General features: G+C 43.0%; 1 protein-coding gene across 1 annotated transcript; it reads right to left on the bottom strand.

Moving 5' to 3' along the window:
• Positions 1 to 478: 478 nt before the first annotated feature.
• slc25a1b (slc25a1 solute carrier family 25 member 1b) lies at positions 479 to 11,790 on the bottom strand. The gene is made up of 9 exons (XM_084034836.1): positions 11,429 to 11,790; positions 7,246 to 7,353; positions 4,223 to 4,322; positions 3,578 to 3,716; positions 3,376 to 3,460; positions 3,171 to 3,275; positions 2,961 to 3,076; positions 2,803 to 2,876; positions 479 to 1,894 (listed from the first exon to the last, which is right to left on the bottom strand). The coding sequence occupies exons 1-9, from the start codon at positions 11,538 to 11,540 to the stop codon at positions 1,780 to 1,782; spliced, it is 954 nt and encodes a 317-aa protein (XP_083890962.1). The 5' UTR covers positions 11,541 to 11,790; the 3' UTR covers positions 479 to 1,779.
• Positions 11,791 to 12,089: the final 299 nt, after the last annotated feature.

Below are 12,089 nucleotides of genomic sequence, written 5' to 3'. Positions count from 1 at the left end.
AATAAGAAGACACTCAATATTTGTTTTCTGACACACGAGGCAATTCCACGTGTTTTACAGAGCCAGAGAAATGGAATAACAGCAAAGCAGATGAAATAACAGAGGATTCAATTATTTCAAATTGACAGGAAAGTGTCAGTAAACAATAGTGTTTTCAGTCTAAACTATATGGTCCTTATCCTGGGAACCCTGGACCAGGACCATGTCCATCCTTCTACACACAGGAAGCCATTGATTTAAGTACAGGTGTGATGTCGTCCATCTTCCACGTGTTGGTCAGGACTCTGGCAGCAGCATTCTGGATGACACCTGAAAAGTTTCCCCCGTTTATTATGTTATGTGTCTATGCTTTTACTACACAAAGGATGTTTTTACACTGGTGGTACTTTCACTTAATCAGAGTAGCTCTTCCACCACTCCTGAGAACAAATGCTACAGTCCTTAAAAGTTAGAAGAAATGAACACGACAACATTAACAATCTGATCCCATGTTTAATTGTGAACATACCTGTTAGAATACTGAGACCGAAGGCACAATACTTGGTTTTAATTACTGCAAAAAAAAATTCATGTCTTATTATGAAAGAAAAAATAAATCCATTTAAATAGCCATGACATTGATGTATGCAAGCTGGAGTAAACATTTGCAAAAACAATTAATAGCATTCCCTATAAACTTCAAGATCTACAAGCATCAAACTCCAGTCTATAACATGGCATATACATATATAGCAATTAGTGTAAAAGGCATTAATATAGTTTTAAAAATTAAAACAGAATCTGCAATAAAAGCTATCTTTAAACTCTCATGCTCCCTGGAATGACATGGAAGGCACTATTAATGGCACTTCTCAGACAGGCACGTCTATGCAATGAAGGCAATTAAAAATAAACAAAAGCAAAAAAAAAATAAACTCATTGAAATACAGTTACGTGGAATTTGAGGAGGATACGAACATCTCATGAATACCTTAGAAACTGCCTGGAATTAAACATCTGGCACTGAGTACATTATTAAAAACATCTGCAGTGACCAAAGCACATACAACATTCAATCACTCTTAATCTCAAAAGATCTCAAAATGAATACATAGGCACTTTTTTTTTTTTTATCAATCCAGTAAGTTGATTAAAAAACATCTCTGAAAGTTAAAAGCAAACGCTTCAACCACGCGTTTTTGTGGAAACTTGCATTTTTAAAGAAGCCGCGTACATAATTAAAATAAATCTAAAAATGACTAATCGATCCTACACTCTTAATTAATCTGACGGTTATGACTTAAAAGGCATTTAGTTCTAGAAGTTTGATCTCTGGTATAATCATTTCAAGTATAATTTCTCTGACTACAGTGTCTAAATCACATTATGTCGGGTCGGGTTTCTCTCAGGTCGAGCACGTAAAGCCTTTGTGTAACTGAACTCAAAGCGCCGGAGACGTCTGTGTTGTAAACACTCTTCCCGTTCTCACGTCGGTCAGATCCAAATAAATGTCCCTTACCTTTCCCTGAGCTCTTAAGGAAATTCCCCCCTTTTGGAATTTAAGGTAAAAAGAAAAACACATAAAGTGTGAGCAGTTTTTTTTCTTTAGCTGTGTTATAAATAAAATCAAGAACGTACCAATCCCTTTCTCTCTCTCTCTCTCTGTGAAAATTCCTAAGAGGTAGATATTAAAACCTAGGTTTAGTAGATTGTTTTGGGACGCGGCCTGGTTAATAATGTGAGGGGCCTGTCCCAACACTCCTGCTCGTTGTGTAGCACCGGGGGTCGGTGGAGTCGATTTCAGTCCGTCTTCCAAACTTTGTTGAGGACCTTCACGACTTCCTCGTAGATGATGAAGACAATGGCCACGTCCAAACACACCCGACCCAGCCGGGGAACGGTACCTTTGTAGAACCTTAAGGGGGAAAAAAAAGAGATGCAACACGTACTTATTAAAAAAATGCATTTTCACAACAAAAAAGAAACCTCGACGACATCACAGCAGCCATTTTGACATGTAATTGATAATAATAATAATAATTTTGGTGCATGCACAATACTGAAGCCCCTGAAGCACCTAAATGTAACAGTGTAATAAGAAGGCATGTGCACACATGGATAAACTCAGGGCTCGAGTCCTTTTTGTAGAAACAAAAGACTGGGTATAAGATTGCAGGCATAAATATTTCACACCAGCGTGGTGTTGTAAAAACATGGAGTCCCGGGATGGTATCTTTAAAGCCGAGCTGAGATCACATCCCCGCTATTATTGTGCACCTATTCAACAATATAAGATGAACATTTAAAAAAATAAAAAATAAATAAATAAAACGCATGCAAAACTCATTCAATCAGAGCTACAGAAGGTGGTGAGCTCAGCTTTTGAACCATCAAATCAGATTCCACCAAACGTTAAGTCCCGCCTTCTAATCCTGTTTCACCAAGAAATACGTCAACATTAAGAAGATACAGTCTTGTATTTTCAGCTTTCATTAATAAAATAATAATTAATAAATCAAATATATATGTATAAAAATCCATAAAAGGATATAATAATTAACAAATAAATGGGAAAATAAGTGAAAGTGTTTTTAGTTATTCTTATACATTACTTAAATATTATATATTTTATTTATAATTCCACATTTATTTAGGTATTATTTTATTGTTTCATTTCCACATTATTATTTTATGACTCTTGTACAGATTTATTCTTTATTTTGGCACCCCAGTGACTCTGTAGTGAATTGCTGTAAAAAACAAAATATGTGAACGCCTTCTTTCGTCAGTCAGAAATCACTTCATCTCTGTGTGTGAACTCACGCCTTTGGTCCCTCGTGCTTCATGATCTTGGCGGCACAGTCCAACGTGCTTTTGTACTTGTGAGCGTCCAGACCCTGTTAAACAACGAGCACACACGTGAGTCACTCTGCTCCGGGTGCCATTAGGAGAATCTACTAACAGGACATTATTCAACCAACCTGCATTCTGGTCTTAATGACGTCCAGGGGAGTGTTTCCGAACACACTGGCAGCTCCGGCAACAGCTCCGCACAGTCCGGTTATCAGAGGGTTAATGGCTTTGTTGGGGTCATCGCCTTTGGGTTAAAAAGAAAGAAAGAATATTGAGCTTTTTTAGGGGTGGTTGCGTGCGGCGATCATAAAAGACGTGGAAGTTATTCACTCACGCACCTTTGTACCAGTTCCTCAGGGACGTCATGACATAGAAGCGGATGGCCTGGTTGGAGCCTTGTTTCAGCACGGTGGCTGTCAGGCCCTGGTAGGTCCCCTTCAGCCCTGCAGACATAGGAGGTGTGTTGACTCAAACACAGACCAAGGGGCTGTTCCTGTGCTTGAACAGTAGGTGGCAGTAAAATACAACAGCACCCATCCTTACCTTCAACTCTAATGATCTCCCTCACTCCATGGAAAAATCCCTTGTACTTTGGGTTTGCTGATGTCTGATCGTGAATGAATTTCACCTGAAATTACATCATAACAATGACGGGATGTTGGCTGCCGTACATATTTTTTTTACAAAGTAAAGGGACACAGAAAGGGGCGGGTCTTTGCCTCTCTATAACGTTATATTTTTTTACCTTGACCGTCTCCATGGGACAAACAACGAACACGGCCTCTGCGACTCCGGCACCGAGGCCGCACATGAACCCTCGCTTGCTGTCGAGTTTTCCGTTTTCATCTCGCATCTTATTACTGATGAACTCAAACACCCCGAACCTGCAGCAGAGACCAGAGAATAAAACAGAAAATAATCGGTACACATCACAAAGAGGCAACCTCTATGGTCCTAATCGTTCATCATAACTGACTTCATCGATCAGTAATAAGTCGTTAATAACCACAGCTAGGTTGAGAAATGTTTTTACTTCTTATTAGTGAATAATTTACAGCTGCAGACAAGATGGTTTATTAGAACATCAGTGAACACGGCAACCCAACATTGTTCATTAATTTTTCTTTGCATTATATTAATAAAAGTGTGGATAAAACAAACAATCCATTTTACAAATCAAATAATGAATTGATTAATTGAGTAAATAATTTGCAGAAAAATCAACAGTGAAAGGCAGTTAGTTAGCTGCAGCTCTGGTTCTCATCAGTGACTCATAAAAAGCTCTAACATTTAGTAAATGATGTATGAACCAAAGAGGAAAAAACTTGTTGGAAATGATTAAAGGTGATATTTTTTTATTGTCGATTAAATGTCTGTAAGGTTTCTGTACCTGACGGCAGCTTTAGGTATCGAGCCGTACAGCAGCGAGCTCAGCCCTCGGTACAGACCCCTCACCCCATGACCGTTCACCGTCTGCTTCACACAGTCACCTGCAGGACACACACACACACACACACACACAGAAGATACAATCATTTCCTTGCACCAGATATCAACATATTACTACTCTCCTGCCAAGAAAAGCCGGCTCACTCAACACAATCAGCAGCTGCTTTGTTTGCGAAAGCCTTTACAATAAGCCTGAAACTACAACCTACATACGCAGTCTCCGCAGACAAACATGGCCGATGCCAAAGTTCACAAACTCTCGGCTGACAGATAACAAACACTGACTTAATATACAAACCCACATCTGTTGTTTGCCATGACAAAAACTATTGTCTACAGCGGCATCGGACTGCTACTCAGGCAGGAGCCCTAAGGGGCTTTTCACCTCGTTACTTTGGAGCTTTGACATTACTGAAATGGCTGCTGATTAAAAAGCTGCTGGAGGATGGTGATAAACTCAAAACTGTCACTTCCTCATGTTTTGGTCACAACATTATTAAATGGATGGATGGATGATGGGAGAATGATTGTTGGATGGATGGATGATTAAGGCATTGGAGGGATGGAAGTTGGATGGGTTGGTGGGTGGATGGATGGATGGATGGATGGATGGATGGAAGTTGGATGGGTTGGTGGGTGGATGGATGGATGGATGGAAGTTGGATGGGTTGGTGGGTGGGTGGATGGATGGATGGATGGATGGAAGTTGGATGGGTTGGTGGGTGGGTGGATGGATGGATGGATGGATGGAAGTTGGATGGGTTGGTGGGTGGGTGGATGGATGGATGGAAGTTGGATGGGTTGGTGGGTGGATGGATGAAGAGATGGATGGATGGATGGAAGTTGGATGGGTTGGTGGGTGGATGGATAGATGGATGGCTGCATGGGTTGGTGGGTGGGTGGGTGGGTGGATGGATGGAAGTTGGATGGGTTGGTGGGTGGATAGATGGATGGATGGATGGGTTGGTGGGTGGATGGATGGATGTTGGATGGGTTGGTGGGTGGATAGATGGATGGATGGATGGAAGTTGGATGGGTGGGTGGATGGATGGAGGGATGGAAGTTGGATGGGTGGGTGGATGGATGGAGGGATGGAAGTTGGATGGGTTGGTGGGTGGATAGATGGATGGATGGAAGTTGGATGGGTTGGTGGGTGGATGGATAGATGGATGGATGGATGGAAGTTGGATGGGTTGGTGGGTGGGTGGGTGGATGGATGGATGGATGGAAGTTGGATGGGTTGGTGGGTGGGTGGATGGATGGATGGAAGTTGGATGGGTTGGTGGGTGGATGGATGAAGAGATGGATGGATGGATGGAAGTTGGATGGGTTGGTGGGTGGATGGATAGATAGATGGATGGCTGCATGGGTTGGTGGGTGGGTGGGTGGGTGGATGGATGGAAGTTGGATGGGTTGGTGGGTGGATAGATGGATGGATGGATGGGTTGGTGGGTGGATGGATGGATGTTGGATGGGTTGGTGGGTGGATAGATGGATGGATGGATGGAAGTTGGATGGGTGGGTGGATGGATGGAGGGATGGAAGTTGGATGGGTGGGTGGATGGATGGAGGGATGGAAGTTGGATGGGTTGGTGGGTGGATAGATGGATGGATGGAAGTTGGATGGGTTGGTGGGTGGATGGATAGATGGGTGGATGGATGAAGAGGTGGATGGATGGATGGATGGATGGAAGTTGGATGGGTTGGTGGGTGGATAGATGGATGGGTTGGTGGATGGATGGATGGAGGTTGGATGGGTTGGTGGATGGATGGATGGATGGGTTGGTGGATGGATGGATGGAGGGATGGAAGTTGGATGGGTTGGTGGATGGATGGATGGATGGGTTGGTGGATGGATGGATGGAGGTTGGATGGGTTGGTGGATGGATGGATGGATGGGTTGGTGGATGGATGGATGGAGGTTGGATGGGTTGGTGGATGGATGGATGGATGGGTTGGTGGATGGATGGATGGATGGGTTGGTGGGTGGATGGATGGGTGGATGGAAGTTGGATGGGTTGGTGGATGGATGGATGGATGGATGGGTTGGTGGATGGATGGATGGAGGTTGGATGGGTTGGTGGATGGATGGATGGATGGGTTGGTGGATGGATGGATGGATGGGTTGGTGGATGGATGGATGGAGGTTGGATGGGTTGGTGGATGGATGGATGGATGGGTTGGTGGATGGATGGAGGGATGGAAGTTGGATGGGTTGGTGGGTGGATAGATGGATGGATGGAAGTTGGATGGGTTGGTGGGTGGATGGATAGATGGGTGGATGGATGAAGAGGTGGATGGATGGATGGATGGATGGAAGTTGGATGGGTTGGTGGGTGGATAGATGGATGGGTTGGTGGATGGATGGATGGAGGTTGGATGGGTTGGTGGATGGATGGATGGATGGGTTGGTGGATGGATGGATGGAGGGATGGAAGTTGGATGGGTTGGTGGATGGATGGATGGATGGGTTGGTGGATGGATGGATGGAGGTTGGATGGGTTGGTGGATGGATGGATGGATGGGTTGGTGGATGGATGGATGGAGGTTGGATGGGTTGGTGGATGGATGGATGGATGGGTTGGTGGATGGATGGATGGATGGGTTGGTGGGTGGATGGATGGGTGGATGGAAGTTGGATGGGTTGGTGGATGGATGGATGGATGGGTTGGTGGATGGATGGATGGATGGAGGTTGGATGGGTTGGTGGATGGATGGATGGATGGGTTGGTGGATGGATGGATGGATGGGTTGGTGGATGGATGGATGGAGGTTGGATGGGTTGGTGGATGGATGGATGGATGGGTTGGTGGATGGATGGAGGGATGGAAGTTGGATGGGTTGGTGGCTGGATGGAGGGGTGGATGGATGGATAAAGTGGCTATGAAGGGTCTCTGCTGTCATGATGAGGGACGATGATAACAGCAATAAAATGAAAGTTGGACTCAGCGAACACAAACTCACCGATTCCTTTGTATTTGGGAGGATTTGCCTTCTCGTCGAGCTGCAGTTGGGTTTTAACATACTCCGTGGGGAAGGTGATGCAGATCTCGATGCCTCCTGCTATCCCACCTGAAATAACGGTAAAAACATTAACATTTTCAGGCTTTTGTGTCTGTCAACACTTCACAAGGGCATTTCAGGGAGAACGAAGCATTCAGACAGCTAATACACATGCAAATACATTTCTTTAAATACGCTTCCACATAGCTCAAATAATTCATCATCTAGTTGCAATGCTGATCATTAAAATAACACTATTGAATATAAAACCTTGTACTTTTACACTCAAGCACTTTGTAAAGTTTGATTTTAACAAGCCACATTTTGATCACACTGTCTTGCATGTTAAGGCATTCCCACGGTATTTTGCTTTTCACAAAAAATAATGTTACAACACTTTATTTAAACAGCATATTTTATACAAAAACAACATGCAATACAAAACGTGCTTCACAAAAAACAAACAAATAAAAACACAAGATGAAAGTAACAGGATTAAAAATGTATTCTTTAAAGAGATAACATAATAAAACATTTAAAAATATAATTATTAAGTGAAAAATATATAGTAAATAAAAAACGGGAAACAGAAACAGAAACAGAAAGAGTCTGTAGATTCCACCTTAAAACCCTGGCTGTCACACATCTGCCGTTCAACAGCAAACACGCAGCCGGCAGCTGATTGGCTCAGCTGACCTCGGTGTGATTGGGCCTACAGATACTCCCCCTGGCCCCATGCCACCAAGGGGGTGTGTGGCCTTCAGAGCACACACTGTTCATCACATTTCCCCTACAGCAACGCAGACCTACAGATAGTGGTCCAAGTCCACTGACTTTGACTTCAAGTTTGCATAAAATACAGCGAAAGGAAAAGTTGCGCAAACAAGTTTGACGAGTTACTAACATTCCTGCTTTTACTTGTGTCAAAATACCCACACGGGTATCGAGCTGGGAGTGATGTTAAAACAAAAAAAACAACAAATATTTGCAGAAATTATGGAAAACAACCTCAAACCCTAAGGCTGAAAACCGACACGCTTCGCTGGTGTGTGGTTAACATTTACACAAGCTTGAATTCTTCCTTTGTTGATGCTTTTAAACATGCATTCTTTTTTGCCAAATCATCATGCAGAGAAACACAACACGCCAGCTTGTGCTTGTTAAATCACGAGATTACAGCTTTCTGTGCGTTTTGGCTGCAACACCCAGGCATTAAAGATACTGCTTAAAGACCAGCTTCAGAGCTGTACGTACAAATCAAGATCTCATCAAAAACACAGTCCACGTCGTCGTCGTCGTCTGAAAGCCAGCCTCCCCATAAGATGCCTTTAGCCTCCCCGTATTCAAGCTGGAAAAACATACAGAACCAGTTTATCGAGTCCGCTGTTTACTTGAACACTTCGACAGGTTTTATTTATTTACTAGGAGCCTACAGTTCTTCAGACAAAACTCAGTTTATACCCTTCGAGATAGAACGCATGAATGCTGCGTATTAACTTTTATTTCATATCCTGATAGAGACATTTTAGTGCAAAAGAAAGCTGCTATGTGATTGAATGCGCTACCAACATGGTAAAGAATCCAAGCTTTTATGAGGTGAAGAGGTGAAAAACTGAGACTTGTGTGAGGCTACGTGGGCAGAAAAGCATTTTGTCCAAATATTACTTGAAGGCTAACTACATTTCTGTAAGTTAAGCTAAATAATTTGGACAGCTGTGTAATCGTGGAATGTGGATACATCAGAAGGCCGTGCAGTATTACGTTTGCACCTAAGCTAGCTTGCTAACATTAGGTAGCTAACTTGTCCCATCCTCATTTTATTTATCAGAAGGCTGTGCAGTGTTAAGTTTTGCACCTCAGCTAACTACAGTAGCTTGCTAACATTAGCTAGCTAAAGCCGTGCAGTCTTATGTTTGCGCCTATGCCTGTGAGCTAACTACAGTAGCTTGCTAACACATAGCTAACATTAGCTAGCTACCTTGTCCTGGTAGACAAAGGGTTCTAAAAAAATACGTTGACATGCTGAAACCTGATGTTTTTAGCTAGCTACAGGCATTGAGTTAGTGTTTCAATCATTTGCACCGATTATTTTCCCTTCAGCAGGACGTGATTTTCCGATATGGTGCGTTGCCCTCCGTCTGGTTATAGCAATCTTAGGACAGGAAGTTAAGCTAGGAATAGTAAGCTAATCATTAGATACGGTTCGTTTAAATATTACTTTTAGGACATATTTCCTTTTTGCTAAAAGTTAGACGAGAAGATTGACACCACTCAATTGTACGTTAAAAATGACGCTATAGCCAGGAGTCGGTTAGCTTAATTTAGCATAACAACTGGCTCTCCAGCACCTCTAAAGCTCACAGATTATTAAAATGTATGTTCTTTGTTTAAAAATGAACAGGGTACAAACTACTACTTCGGTCTCCTAGATTAGAAATAATCGGTATCGGCCCTGAAGAAGCAACATAAGGCGACCCCTAGTTGATTTATATTATGTTTTAATAATCGAATCTGCTAAGTAACCTAATATAAATGTAGTGTAGTCAAAAGTACAATATTCCCCTCTGAGATGTAGTGGAAGTATAAAGTAACAGAAAATGGTAAAACTCAAGCACCTCAAATATGTACTGAGGTGAGCATGTGCGGAGGCTGACAGAGCGGCGTGCTTCGTCATCGTGAACACGGAGACCTGGAGGCCTCCGAGCAGCAGTGAAAGGACAGCAGGTCGACCAGAAACACCCTCTGAACTGCTGACAGGCAGTGCTGGAATATGACCGGGTACATTGTACTTTAAACTTCACCTCCACTATCTCTCAGGAGGGAAATATTGTACTTTTTTACTCCATTACTATTCGTCTGAAAGCTTTACATTTCCCACCCCCTTCCTGTCCAGTGAAAACAACATATCTACCAAACTATAAAGTGTAAAAGGAGTTTCAAAACATAGATCTACAGCAGGAACTCTTTACAATCAGGTGTCAAAAGTACAGAGGTCCTGTACTCAAGTAGAAGTACACAGAAGTACTGATTCAACCCCTTTATTCAAGTAAGAGCGAAAAAGTATAGGCTATGAAATGTACTCAAAGTAGAAAGTAAAAAGTATCCCTATGAAGGACAGTTCTACTGGCTGTTTTTTGTAGTAATGAGCCCGTTTTGTAAAAGGTGAAGAGTAGAAAGGACAAATATTTGTTTTAAAATGTACAAGAAGAAAAGTAAAAAGTTGTCCGAAAAATGAATACTCGAGTAAAGAACAGATACCTGAAAACTCTACTCATGGTAACAAAGTATTTGTACTTCCGTTACATCCCACTTCTGTTCATAATGAATACTTTTACTTGCAGTACATTTTGCCGACAGTATTTTCACAGAGTGGTGTTAGTACTTTAAATGATGTTGCAATGTTACGCTGAAGTTCGGGCATCTGTCATTGATTGACTAACGAGCCAATCAGAGGTCATCTGTCAGCGAGGCTTCCATGAATCTCTGGGGGTGAAAGTTTAAAGACAGGGTCCCCACTGCAAGACAGGTGTCACATTCCCTGACTTCCACAGACTAAAAACCTGAATGTCCATGACATAGAATGTGTATAAAAACAGGCCGTCTTTGTGTTGAGCAACAAAAAATAGCCACAGTATTTTAAAACCCATTCATTTGTGAGCTTTATGTACAAAACTTTAAGTTTCCCCTGCTTGAATGGTGCACAAATTGTGTTATTTGATGCTGAAAGATCAAGTCACCATAACAACCACCTTACGAAATAAGGGAACGTGGTGAAATAACTTAGTAAAGAAAAATACAGCATGGGGAAATATTACATTTTGATAAAATGGCAAGTAAAATGTAAACATGCTACAAACTAAAGTCCCTGATATTCCATTAATTTGACCCAAAAATGATCAAATTCCCTGTTCTTCCACTAATTCCCTGACCCCTGTGACCCCTGTTAAAAGGGTGCCAGGGCGCAGCAGGGGGTCCATCCTCCTGTCCTCAATAACACAGTTGTACTGCTGTGCCTTTCCTCCCTATGCATTGAAGATAAGTGTAATTGACCTCTCTCTTCTTATCACATCTGCACTCACAGGCTTCAGTGCTAAAACTTGCGGACAGCTCACGTGTGCAGCAGCAGCAGCAGAAACTTTCTTACCTGCCAGGATGGCCTTCCCCGGGTGCGTGAGTTTGGCTTTCCCCGCCGGAGCCGCAGCAGCCAAACACCGGGGTCTGTAGAACGGGCTCACGAATCCAGGCTGCCCGGACATCGCTGCGACACACCGGGCTAACTTTTTGTGTTGTTGTTGTTGTTTTTGTGAGTCGATGTTCGGTTGCTTCAAAGCCAGTCAGCAGCAGCAGCAGCAGCCTCGGAGCCCCGGTGCAGTCTGGGTGTTTGGTGCAGGAGTTTCCACGCAAACACTGACCATTGGACTTTTGGGTTGATAGTGTTCTGTGCACTTTTTCACAGTGAGCTTCCCTCCGCTGCGTTTCAGAGGCTGATAGCGTCGAGTAGGTGCTCATTCAGGGCGGGGCAGGCCACGACACCACCCTCCCCCTCGCCTCCACCGACACGGAAAAACGCCATGTTTGTCACAAACATTTAAGGACGACCGGAGAGATCCGCTGCAAAGCGCTGACACAAGCTTCAGTTTGAGCGGCCCACTTTAAATGCGACGGGTCGCCTGCAGAGGGCGCTGTTTCCCACCACACTCATATACAGAGATACATGCATACATACATAAAAACTATTCAAAGTAACAGTAATGTGCTTAGGTACAATAATGGGGTACTTGAGATGATATATTATTTATTCAAAG

Source organism: Eutrigla gurnardus (assembly GCF_963514095.1).
Source record: "Eutrigla gurnardus genome assembly, chromosome: 19".
Taxonomy (NCBI): domain Eukaryota; kingdom Metazoa; phylum Chordata; class Actinopteri; order Perciformes; family Triglidae; genus Eutrigla; species Eutrigla gurnardus.
Note: the sequence above shows the minus strand (reverse complement) of the source record. Positions and strands in the feature narration are given on the sequence as shown.